The following is a 12,757-nucleotide window of genomic DNA, read 5'->3' on the forward strand; positions in this document are numbered from 1 at the left end:
CACCGGCCGGCCCTGATGTCTCCGCCCCCCAGCCAGCCTCCTGGGAGGGCCTAAATGGTCTATGTTTCCTCCAGAAGGGTCGGCCGCCTGTTCCTTTTTAGCGGGGAGCAGTTGTAAACCCCGCTGGAGTGAACCACTCCTGGCAGGGGGTTGGGGGGGGGGGAAGGGGGGCAGGGAGACGCTAGCGGGCCCGGAGGCTTCAGTCCCAGGCTCGCTAATGAAATTAAAGTGGCAAGTTAAATATTTAAATCAGCTCCGCACTGATTTCCGGCATGGAGCTGATGACTGCAAAAATCTTGGCGTTGGAGACGTGCGAAGGCCGTGACACCCAGTGGGAAGCTCGCTAAATGGCCTCCGCTGATGTCTCCCAGCCCATTGTGCTGCGAGAGCAGCATAGCAGGCTGGGAATAACCCAAGTTTATAAGATGATGGTCGCGGTTTTTCACAGAAACTTTAAGCGTAACCTATATGTTATGCACATAGCGTATGTGCATAACATAGCTGGAAACAATACTATAACATCACAATCAAAAGTTTGGCATTTAGCTATTTTGGAAGTAAATTTAGTTTCTAAATCTCCTACATATTTTAAATCAAACAATACTTTAAATAGCTATCTTTAAAGCATATAAGTCCTTGTCCACTGTACTGCTATGTGGATAAGAAAGGGCTGGCTTTATTAAGAAAGGGCTGGCTGTAGGGATTCGCATTCTAATCAGTATTCTGTAACTTAATTTTGTGTCTGTGCCCTGTTTGAGAGCACATTTCCACTCCATCTGACGAAGGAGCAGCGCTCCGAAAGCTTATGGTATTTGCTACCAAATAAACCTGCTGGACTTTAACCTGGTGTTGTTAAAACTCTTACGATAAGAAGTGGTACAGTTATGACGTTATGCAACTATGCTGTTTGAAATAATTATTTACTGAGTCTTATAGAATCATAGAATGCCTACAGTGCAGAAGGAGGCCAATCTCACCCAGGCCCTATGTCCGTAACCCCACGCATTTACCCTACTAATCCCGTGACACTAAGGGTAAATTTAGCATGGCCAACCAACCTAACCTGCTGAGATTTTCCAGCATTTTCTGTTTTGGTGACATCAAAAGCCCATGTTTAGGCACGAGCAAGATGTGAAAAATGGACTCAGAATCCCTAAATACCTCATCAGGAGCCAGGCACACAAGGTGCGGCACGGTGGCACAGCGTTTAGCACTGCTGCCTCACAGAACCAGGGATTCCCGGCTTGGATCACTGTCTGTGTAGAGATTGCACATTCTCCACGTGTCTGCACGGGTTTCCTCCGGGTGCTCCTGTTTCCTCCCACGGTCCAAAGATGTGTGGGTCAGGTTGATTGGCCATGCTAAATTACCACTTACTATCAGGGGGACCAGCAGGGTAAATACGTGGGGCTATGGGTAAGGGGCTGGGTGGATTGTGGTCGGTGTACATTCGATGGGCCGACTGGCCTCCTTCTGTACTGTAGCGATTCTATGATTCTAAAAGGGAGCAATAGAAACTCAGAAGTGCCACTTTTATTTTGGTTTTTTTCTAAAACGAAAGAGAGAAATTTGTCGGGGAAAAGGAATCCTCACACTTCTTGTCAAACAAAGTTGAGCAATCCCCAGTGTCCTTCATCCAACGTTGTGTGGGAATATAATTTGCTTTGACAACCCTTTCTAATTGTGAAGGCCCAACACTGATGGGTAGGATTAAGGGCACAGGTAGGTTCTTGTTCAGTAGATTGATACACAGCTGGTGTTGTGGGGAGCTGAGCAGAAAGCCAGCTCACTCCACAGTCTGGTTGCCTAGCGACATTGCGGCGTGTGTGTGCCTCTCCTCTCCATAGCTTATTACTGTGGAAGCAAGAGCAGGCTCAACCTGACCCTGTCTTGTTGCGCAGTTGGACGAATTGGCATCTAATTGATGCACTTTATTTTCTTTTAAAACATGGAATAATCTATCTCTCCTCCCTCAAATTAATTTTCTTTTTTTTTCCAGTCGCTATATAATTCATATCTCAAATGCTTTAGATTTTTTGTGTGTGAGAGTACAGGCCATATGGCATTGCGGTGTAATCAGCTTACTGAGGGTTAAGGACCTGCACGAATGTAGGGTAAGGGACAAACGACGTGGACTTTATTACATTAATTTATTGTTACTAACATTAGCATTTAATAGAAATCAGCAATGTGTTGCTATTAGTTTACTTGTGGAAAATAAGGTTGAAAGTAAGCGTGTCAATGATAGGAATTAAATTGGAGTGTGCAAAACTTCTCCGCACAATTCAAATTGAAGTAATAGTTGCGCTGAATTTTCAACTTGTCTGGTCGACAACTGTATTTTTACACTAAACAACTGTATCCTAGAGATTTCTGCAACTGGTGCTAAAATATTATGCTTTTCAACTCCGTTTATATTTGTGTAAGGCATCTGTAAATAAACACTGAACTTGATTTTATTATGTTACTGAAATATTTTGTTCAACTCTTCCACAGATGACGCTCCTAATTGCGACTTGATAAATTGAAGTCGCAAATCCGTCTTGTCTTGGAAAGAAAGGAGTTTTGCATCCTAGTGGTAATGGTTTATAATGCAGGACACAGTTCAATTCTTGAACTTTGAACTCTGTACTGGAGAGTATTGGTGAAGATGTCACCTTCAGTATGTCTGCAGTCAAACATTTAAATTCACATTATCGGGAGGATTCTCCAGCAAGAATGATCTGTCCTTTATTAAGAAAGGGCTTTGCGTTGTTATTTCAAGTAACTGGAATTCTTTTATTTGTATGTTACATTTTATCAAGATTTGCTCATTCACAGGGCTATTTCCCAAGGCTTGAAAACATAGGAGCACACAAAAGTGTATCTACTGTGCCATCTCAGGCAACCTGTGGCTTGCCAGTGAGGAACACATTCTGTCTTAGCACAAATGCTGTGGAAAGCATTATGTCCTGTACCCATCAATTCTGTATTCAAGAGTGCCCTTATAGGTCTTCTTCACCCTCCTATGCTGATCTTTTCTCCAGAGGCTTCGGCACTTGTGTCACTGAGGACAAACATGATTTGAGACCAGGGTCTTCAAGGAATTCCAGCAGCTTTATATTTTGGAATCAAACAGATTGTTACACTACTCCTCCTCTTCAAACTCTTGGATTTGGAAGTTCATTTACCTTAACAGTATGGTTGAAGCCTGACCTCCAGGATCTAATGTAAGTAATGCAACAGGTGTTTTTCAAACTGAATGAAGGATGTGATGAGACCAGTATATCACAATCCCATAAAATACTTTATAATCCAAGCATTATTGTTGGCTGGCAAGTCATTACAATTCCATTGCAGTTATGCCTGTAAAAGAAGGATCTTTAACTACACATACTGTTTTAAGTGCAATCAAATTGATATTCCTGCATTTAATCTATAGTCACTACAGTTCCCACAAGCAGGTTGGAAAATATTCTGATACTCTTTCAATACGATTAAAGCTAAAATTGGTGGAAAGCATGTCACAATTTTTAAAGATTCATTCATGGGATGTGGGCGTCGCTTGCTGGGCCAGCATTTATTGCCCATACCCGAGAGCATTTTTAAGGGTCATCCACGTTGTTCTGGCTCTGGAATCAGATGTGGGCCAGATCAGGTAAGGATGGCAGATTTCCTCCCCTAAAGGACATTAGTGAACTAGGTGGCTTTTTTTAACAACAAACGGAGCTATTGGAACATAAACAGCAGCTGAGACAAGTTGAGCTGAATAGCCCATTCCTGCTGCCTAGGGGCAGCATGGTGGCACAGTGCTTAGCACTGCTGCCTCACAGGGTCAGGGACCTAGGTTCGATTCCCGGCTTGGGTCACTGTCTGTGCGGAGTCTGCACGTTTTCCCCGTGTCTGCGTGAGTTTCCTTCGGGTGCTCCGGTTTCCTCCCACAATCCGAAAGACATGCTGGTTAGGAGCGTTGGCCATGCAAAATTCTCCCTCAGTGTACCCGAACAGGCACCGGAGTGTGGCGACTAGGGGATTGTCACAGTAACTTCACTACAGTGTTAATATAAGCCTGCTTGTGACACTAATAAATAAACTTTAAAAAACTGTACTATACATGCTATGTAACTCTATGGACCCTGGCATCTAGTGAACGTTCTGTGCCTCACTGAGCTGACGCCTCCTTTTCATAAATATTGTCTATGTGGTCAAGATTCTGTCATTTGCTTAATGTGTCTTTGGATGGTCAGCTAACTGATTTTTCAGAAATATCATAAGGCAGCAAGGGAAGCGTAACACAACAATTTATTGCATACCCAGATCAAGAACTATCCCTGTGGTACAATTTGTCTGCAGTCCAGCCTCCAAGAGATGGCATAGCTGTCTGACACCCCCATTGTGAAGTCGATGTGCCAAAGACAAGCCTAAGGCTGGGTCAGTAGAAGTGGGTCTTGAAGTAAAGAATGGGCATGTATGCAACATAACCATGCCAGCCATTCTGATCATGTCAGAACTGCTATTCTTTCTCCAAATCTAGGAGCAGCAATGGAATCCTCTAAGGGAGTCCTATGTTGGCCATTTTGACTGTTGGAAGTGCAGTAGTAGCTGAAAGGAGGGTAGATAAAAGAAATAAGTGCTACACAAGACTTTTATTTACAGATAGGATATAAATAGCATTGAAATGAATATATTAATAAGGCGACATGGTTTGCAAACAAATATGTTTCTACTGATTAAAAAATGTTTCGTCTTAAGAAGCCTATTGTGCTCAATAACATGAAGTCGGAGCAGGAGGAGGTCACACAACCCTTCAAGTGTGCTATACCATTCAATAAGATCATGTTTGATCTTGTACCCCAACTCTACTTTTCCACCTACCCCTTATCCTTTAATTCCCTTTAGCATTTAAACAAAATCAATTGATTTTCACCTTGAATATACTCAAAAACTTTATATCCATGGCTCTCTCGGGTAGAGATTTTTAAAGGCTCAACAGCCTCTGACTGATTAAATTTGGGCTCATTCCAATCTAAATGGCCGACCCTTTATCCTAAGAATTTTATATTTTGCAGTGTGATCACCTCTTGGTCTTCTAAGCTGCGGAGAATACTAGCACACCCTACTCAATCTCTCCTCATAGGACAACCATCTCATCCCAGGAATCAATCTATTGAACCTTTGTATCACCATCTCTAAGCCAAGTGTATCCTTAGGTACGGAGACAAATAACGAAACTGCTTTCCAGATGCAATCCCACAAAAGCCCCATATAATCGCAACAAGATTTCTTTATTTATACCCAAACCCTGCTTGCAATAAAAGCTAACATACTGTTTGCCTTCCCAATTGCTTATCATACCTGCATTTATTAATTTATAAGGACATCCAAATTCCTCTTCATGCCAACATTTTCCAGTCTCTCACCTCTTGAAAACATCCTACTTTTCTATTCTTCCTACTGAAGTGGATAACTTCACATTTCCCCATATTGTACTCCATCTGCCACCTTCTTTCCGACACATTTAACAGATCCATATTGCTGAAACAGAGACATCTTGCTGAAGTCTTTTGCCTTGCACTCATCAGGATTAATGTAAGAATACCAAATTTCGAACAAACAATTTATGCTACAGGAGAAAAGGGTTGGCTGGCAAGTCGACTCTGGCCCTGGCATTGCGATGGAGAATGCAGCTGGAAACAATAGCTCCCAAAGCTCCTGAGTGTAAAATTTTGAGGTATAAAATTTTGTTTTACTACGAATTCAGAACTTATTTAATTTATAACAGAGGTCCTCAGTTGTGCCTGACCTAGCAAGGTATGAACAGCCAGACTGATAAATCGAGTATAATTTATTACGGAGGATGTTGTACATACTTAACAAATGCAGTGAAGGCAGCATGGATCATTTATTATCTCTCAAGGGCCGAGGAATCATTGAATGCTGCCAGCACAGGTATGCCTTTCTTCTTCTGTCTCTCAAGTAATGTCGAACTGTATCTCATAAGAGTTATATTGTGGACACAATGGTAAAACTGTGCCAATGAAGACTTGAGTTTTCAACTTTTATACCTAATTTTGACATTCTTATTCTTTACTTGGAAATAGTCTGAATTAACTCTTTTCACTGGCTAGGGGTGAGGGTCATCTGGTGTCACCCCAGCTCTAACTAGACTCAAGTAGGACTAAGACAATGTCCATCTCTTAATTCCTTTAGGCCCCCGGTAGTGCAGTCCACTGTGGGCAAATTATGCATTTCCTTTAGATACAGACAGCATCCTCTTAACAATAATGCCAACTGTTGTAAACAATTCATACAGACAAGCTGACCTATTCCCACAGATACTAAGGAAGTTAAGACTGGGTGCCAGTAATAATTCCTAATAATATCAGGAAAGGAATATCTTTTAAAAATATAGGTGTTCTCACCTATCAAATAAAATGAAAGCAAAATATTGTGGATGCTGGAAATCTGAAATAAAAACAGAAAATGCTGGACAAACTCAGCAGATGGAGGGCACAAGTCTTGCACACATCTTTGCTGCTATCTCTCCTAGCTCCCACCTACCACTGCCCTACTTTGCCCCACCCACTCCATTCCCTTATACGGTATGTAACCCATCACATTTCTCTCTCCTTAGCTCTGAGGAAGTTATATGGACTCGAGACATTTACTCTCCACAGATGCTGCCAGACCAGCTGAGTTTTTCCAGCCTTTTTTGTTTTCATTCCTGCACTACAAATATGCTTAATAGACCAAGGCAGTTTGTACAATGAAATCTATTTCATATACATGATTCACGTTAGATAAGGTTTCATACTACGTTCAAAGCTGTCAAGTTCAAACCTTGCTTCTTTCTTTAAGGTTGTCAAAGAAGCCTTGAATTGCGCATAGTGTAATTATAGCAAATGAGGTGGCTGTTTTGAACAAGACAAACTGTCACCTGAACAGCTGCTGTGACTGTTCGCAGCACACTTCAACTATTTAATTGTCTTATTCCACAGACAGAAATGTAAGCTGGACTACTTAAGGCTAAGTCAAAAACTAAGTCAATATAGATCACTAAAACTCAGTAGTATTATCAAAACTTTACATGGGTAACTCAAAGAAAAGGCCCAAGGCTTGTACATATCCCTTTTGTTTGCAGATAATGGGTCCCCTGAATATGAGTGTATGTTGCTACTAGCAGGTGTAAATGAGCCATGTTACGATCTTGAATGATAACCTTGAATTGGTTATTAATGTAGTTATTTGGATTGTTCAGCAAATGTTGCCAAATCATATCCAAAAGTAGAAGTTTAGTTTGGGGTTTAGCAAGCACATGCTGGTTGAGTATGGTCTCTGCTCAGCCTATTATGAACAGCCAAAGGAAAATGCTCCCTTTTCAGCTTCTTTGCATCATCGTCAGCATTTACTTTTTCACTTAGCTTTGTATTGTCTGCAAACCTGGATACATTATTCTTGGAACGTGTAATAAGTCTTCAGAGGCAGAAGTCCCTTCACCAAAATCCCTTTATTTACAATTCCAACAGCAGTACACAGAGTGATGTCAGTCAGCAGTCGACCTTCAGGAGTCCCAGAGGAACTAACACTCCTGATTAAATACAAGGAAAAGACTCCCTGATTGGCCCATCAATTGACTCTTTAACCAGGGAGTTCATATTCCAATAGGCCAACCTCAATGGCCTGATTGAAGTCATTACAGTCCGCTCATCTAAAACATTGTGATGGCTGCAACTAGTTGAGAGCAAAGCAGTGATCCTTGCCATACCTAACTAGTAACTGTCAGCCAAGTTGAAAATAACCTGTTTATCGCATTTTCTTTCCATTAACCAATTCTCTATCCAAGCTAACATGTGAACCGCCAAACTCCAGACCAAGCCTTCTACACACTGCTGAGTCTGTCTCACTTTTTTTTGCCTTGCGCTCATCAGGACTAATGTAAGAATACCAAATTTTGAACGAACAACTAATGCTACTGGAGAAAAGGGTTGGCTGGCAAGTCGACTCTGGCCCTGGCATTGTGATGAAGAATGCAACTGGGAACAATAGGCTCATAGACTATCACATATTAACCAACAGTGTTGTAATCTGGAAAGCAACAAGAATGCCGCAAGATTAATTTACACATTGTGAAACCGATGATGAAGCTTGCATTTGCCATTGGCGCCTGATTCTATCCTGCAAAAAATGTGAGCTGCGGTGAATCAGCTGTGTTTGTCTGCATGACCGATTTTTGCAATCCCCACTTCTCACCGGTGAGGCTCTGTCACTATTGGAGCCTCAGAAAATCGGTCCCCATTTCCCAAAATTACTGAAGTTCTAACTAATTAAAAAATAATTCCCAGGGTAATTCAGGTGTCAAACAGTTAATCTGTCCAGAATTTTTTTTTCAAAAATATTAGGGGATATGAGGGTAAGCTGTTACACAATTGCTGTGAAAGAACTGCGTGATAAATCAGTAGTTTATTTTAATTTAAGATTGTAGCCTACCTATTATAAATGATAGAGTTGCTGTAATTCAAACTACATGTAAGTAGAACAAGAGTTAATAACCAAAATATAATGTTATAAAACTAATTCATCTGAAGTTCAAATATTATTTTTCTGTACAAACAGTGAGATTTAAGCTTGTAAATTACTTTGAGCTTTATCATTGCATAAAAATGTAAGGAGTGATTCTGTGATGTGTTGCTCTTTGTGTAGGGATGCTTGGGGAAATCTTATGATTTTCAGTCCATCCTTTTTAATACAAATTTAAATGTAATTTTAGTGGATAGAAAATTAGGAAATTTCCTTGATGTGCTCTTGGTGGGTGGCACTCTCTTCTGGGAACACCAGATCACAAAATAATACCTTCATTGTATTCAGATCAAATTCTTCTCTCTTCCATTTTAATAGGAGCATTAATCCATTTGTTTTAAATGGGTTAGTGCCTCTGAAATGGCAGAGATGAATTTGATAAGCATTCACGCAGTAATATCACTCTCAAGGATTGATCCTGCTGGCTTAGGAAGTGCATGCAATGGTCAGAACATGGAGTGGGGATCCCATTCTGTGAATTGCCATTCCATTAGCGCAATGTACAATCTTCCATCTGACCTTTTTGGTTTTAATGGCCATAGTGCGATTTCTAATCTGTTAGGACAGGGTTGCACTGTGCATTTTGCTCACCTATTCAATGTAGGTAAACAAGAAAGCTAAAGGTGAAAAGGAACTGTTAAAGGAGCGGAGATTTTCTTGTTGAATTTTCTCTTTTCTTAGCTTTTAGTTTTCTTTGTACTTTCTCTTGATTTCTTGGAAGCTCTTTTAAAAACATCCAGGATCTGGATCCAGATCCACAGATTCACCAAAAACTAATTAGTTCTTCCTTGGGTCATCCTCTATCTTTGAACCAAGTTTCATTGAAATCTATCTATTCCTTTCTAAGATATATAGTTTATAGACGAACAGGGGCAAAAACATTATCTCTGCTCACTTACTGTGTGAGAGGTAAAAGTAGAACAAAAGAGCATAATAACTAGGAGCAGGTGTAGAACCAATGGCTCTTTAGGTCTGTTCCATTATTCAACATGATCGTGGCTGGTGTTCTGGTTTAAAGTTACTTTCTCAGCTGCTTCCTATATCCCTCGACTTCCAGAAAGATCAAAAATGTGTCTATTTCTGGCGTAACATACTCACTGACCCTCTGGGGTAGTGAATTCCAAAGAATCAGAACCATCTGAATGGAGAAATTTCTCCGCAACCCACTCACAAATGGTTGACTCTTTATCGTGAAACTGTTCCACATTCCTCAGCTGGGGGGGAAAATAACGCTCTTGTGTCTAACCTGTCAAGCCTCTTCATAATCTGTTGTGTCTCAATGCGATCACCTCTCATTCTACCAAAACCCCTGACAATATAGGCACAATTAATGCAGCCTCTTATCGTAGGACAATCCTCTCATTCCAGGAACAAACCTGGTGAATTCTTTCACGGGACGTGGGCATCGCTGGCTAGGCCAGTATTCATTGCCATACTTAATTGCCCTTGAGAAGATGATTGCCTCCTTGAACTGCTGCAGTCCATGTGTGTCGGTACACCTAGAGTGTTGTCGGGTTGGGTACGGGGGGTGGAGGTGTTAGTCGGTGGCAGGGAGTTCCAAGATTTTAACCGAGCAATGGTGTAGGAACGGAGATATATTTCCAAGTCAGGATAGTGGGCGACTTGGAGGGGAACTTGCAGGTGTTGATATTCCCATTCCTTCTAGGTAGTAGAGACCATTGGTTTGGAAGGTGCTGTCGAAGGAGCCGAGGTGAGTTCCTGCAGTGGTGCACGCTGCTGCCACAATGGTGCACACTGCTGCCACAGTGCTTCGGTAGTGAAGGAAGTGGATGCTGAAGGTGATGGATGGGGTGTCAGTCAAGTGGGCTACTTTGTCCTGGATGGTGTTGAGCTGAGTGTTGTTGGAGCTGCATTCAGTCAGGCAAGTGAAGAATATCCCATTACAGTCTTGACTTGTGCCTTGTAGATGGGGAGACGGGAAGTGAATTAGTCTTCACAAAATTCCCAAGTCTCTGATCTGTTCTTGCAGTCACAGTATTTATATGGCTGCTTCAATTCAGTTTTGATCAATGGTAATTCTGAAGGTGTTGATAATGGGGATTCAGCAATGATAATGCTGGTTGGGTTCTCTCTTGTTGGAGATGGTCATTGCTTGGCACTTGTGTGGCGCAAATATTACTTGCGACTAATCAGCTCAAGCCTGAAACTTGCCAAGGTCTTGTCACAAAAGGGCACAGACTGCTTCAGTATCTAAGAAGTGACAAATGGTAATGAACATTGTGGATTCATCAGTGAACATCTCCACCTCTAAGCTTCTGATGAAGGGAAGGCCGTTGATGAAGGAACTGAAGGTGGTAGGGGCTAAGACACTACCCTCCTTACAACCCCCTGCAGTGCCTGAAATGATTGACCTCTAACAACCATGGACATCTTCCTTTGTTCTAGGTATAACTCCACCAGAGCTTCCCCCCTGATTGTGGTTGTCTTCAGTTTTGCTCACTCGCCTTTTTAGTTCAGTACTTTAGTTCATGTTTGCCCTCAGGCTGCAATAAGGTCAAGAGCTGAGCAGCCCTGGTGGAACACACACTGAGATCAGCAAACAGGTTATTGTTGAGTAAGTGCTGTTGATGCCCCCTTCCATCACTTCACCGATGATCGAGAGTAGACTGACGTGGTAGTAATTATCTGGGTTGGATTTGTCCTATTTTCTATAGACAGACTAATCTGTGGCAATTTTCTGCATTTCTGGGCAGATGCCAGTGTTGTAGCTATACTGGAACAGCTTGGCTAGGCATGCAGCTAGTTCTGGAGCACAACTCTTCACATACTAGCCTCTGTAGTATCCAATGCCTTCAGCCATTTCTTGCTTTCACATGGAGCGAATCAAATTGACTGACTGGCATTGATGATGCTGGGGACCTCAGTAAGAGTCCAAGATGGATCATCCCCTTGGCACTTCTGGCTGAAGAAGACAATAAATTCTTTAGCCTTATCTTTTACACAGATGTGCTGTGCTCCCCATCATTGAGGATGGGGATATTTGTGGAGCCTCCTCTTCCAGTTGATTACTTGTCCACCACCATTTTATCTTGTTTGAAAAGGTGACTAAAAAGCTGAAGGATGGAGCAGAACTGTGAAGCTTAGATCTGAACCGCTCATTGTAGGATCATTTAAATCTATCACTTGCTGCTTTCACATTTTGGCATGCTGATAGTCTTGTGTTGTAGCTTCACCAGGTTGACACCAGAAGTTTAGATGTGCTGCTGGCATGTCCTCCTGCACTTTTCATTGACCCAGGATTGTTCCTCTGGTGTGGTGGTAATGATAGAGTGGAGAAGATGCTGGGCCACGATGTTACAGAGTGTGGTTGGATACAATTCTGCTGCTGCAGTTGGCCCACAGCACCTCATGGCTGCCCAGTATTGCTTTGCTAGATATGTTGAAATTCCATCCCACTTGGCACTGTGGTAGTGTCACACAAAAGGATGGAAGGTATCCTCAATGTGAAAACTGATCTTCGTCTCCACCAGAATTGTGTGGTGGTCACTCCTACTAATACTGCCATGGACAAATACGACTGCAACAGGTGGATTAGTGAGGACAAGTTCAAGTAGGTTTTTCCTTCTTGTTTTTCCCCTCAACACCTGTTGCCAACCCAATCTAGCAGCTCTGCTATTTAGGGCTCTGTCAGTAGTTGTGCTACTTAGCCACTCCGCGTGATGAGGATTGAAGTCCCCCAGCCAGAATGCATTTTGTGCTCTTGCCACACTCAAGATTCCATCCAAGTGGTGTTCAACATGGAGGAGCACTGATTCATCATCTGAGGGAGGCTGGTAATCAGCAGGAGGTTTCCTTGTCCATGTCTAATCTGATGCCATGAGAGCTCATGGTTTCCAGAGTCAATGTTGTTGTCACAAACCACACTGATGTTATTGGTGAGAGTGTTCCAACTTGAAACACCGTTTCATGGTGGAGTATTGTTTTTATTTCTTTAATATTGTGAAGAGTCACATAAAACCAAGTGAGGAACTAGTCCAGTCATCGTATAACAATTATTAAAGAATATTTATCAACTTAAAAGAAAAACACACACAAAAAAGAACTACAATACTCAAAGACACTTAAGTACATGAATAATTTAATACACATTTTATGAAGAAATTACCTCTGGTTCCAAAATATATCTACAATCCCTGAACTTACCTGGGATTTCTCTCTCCCAAACAACATCCAAATTAAA

At 41.8% G+C, this 12,757-nt stretch overlaps 1 protein-coding gene across 1 annotated transcript in view; it reads left to right on the forward strand.

Moving 5' to 3' along the window:
- Nucleotides 1-272: 272 nt before the first annotated feature.
- The window catches only part of ush2a (Usher syndrome 2A (autosomal recessive, mild)), a 916,330-nt gene continuing 903,845 nt past the window's right edge, over nt 273-12,757 (forward strand). Inside the window, exons 1-2 of the mRNA XM_078230465.1 lie at nt 273-331; nt 2,805-3,209. Of these exons, the coding sequence (XP_078086591.1) occupies nt 273-331; nt 2,805-3,209 (464 nt within the window). The remainder of the gene's footprint in view (nt 332-2,804; nt 3,210-12,757) is intronic.

This window comes from Mustelus asterias, chromosome 15, assembly GCF_964213995.1.
Source record: "Mustelus asterias chromosome 15, sMusAst1.hap1.1, whole genome shotgun sequence".
NCBI classification, from domain to species: domain Eukaryota; kingdom Metazoa; phylum Chordata; class Chondrichthyes; order Carcharhiniformes; family Triakidae; genus Mustelus; species Mustelus asterias.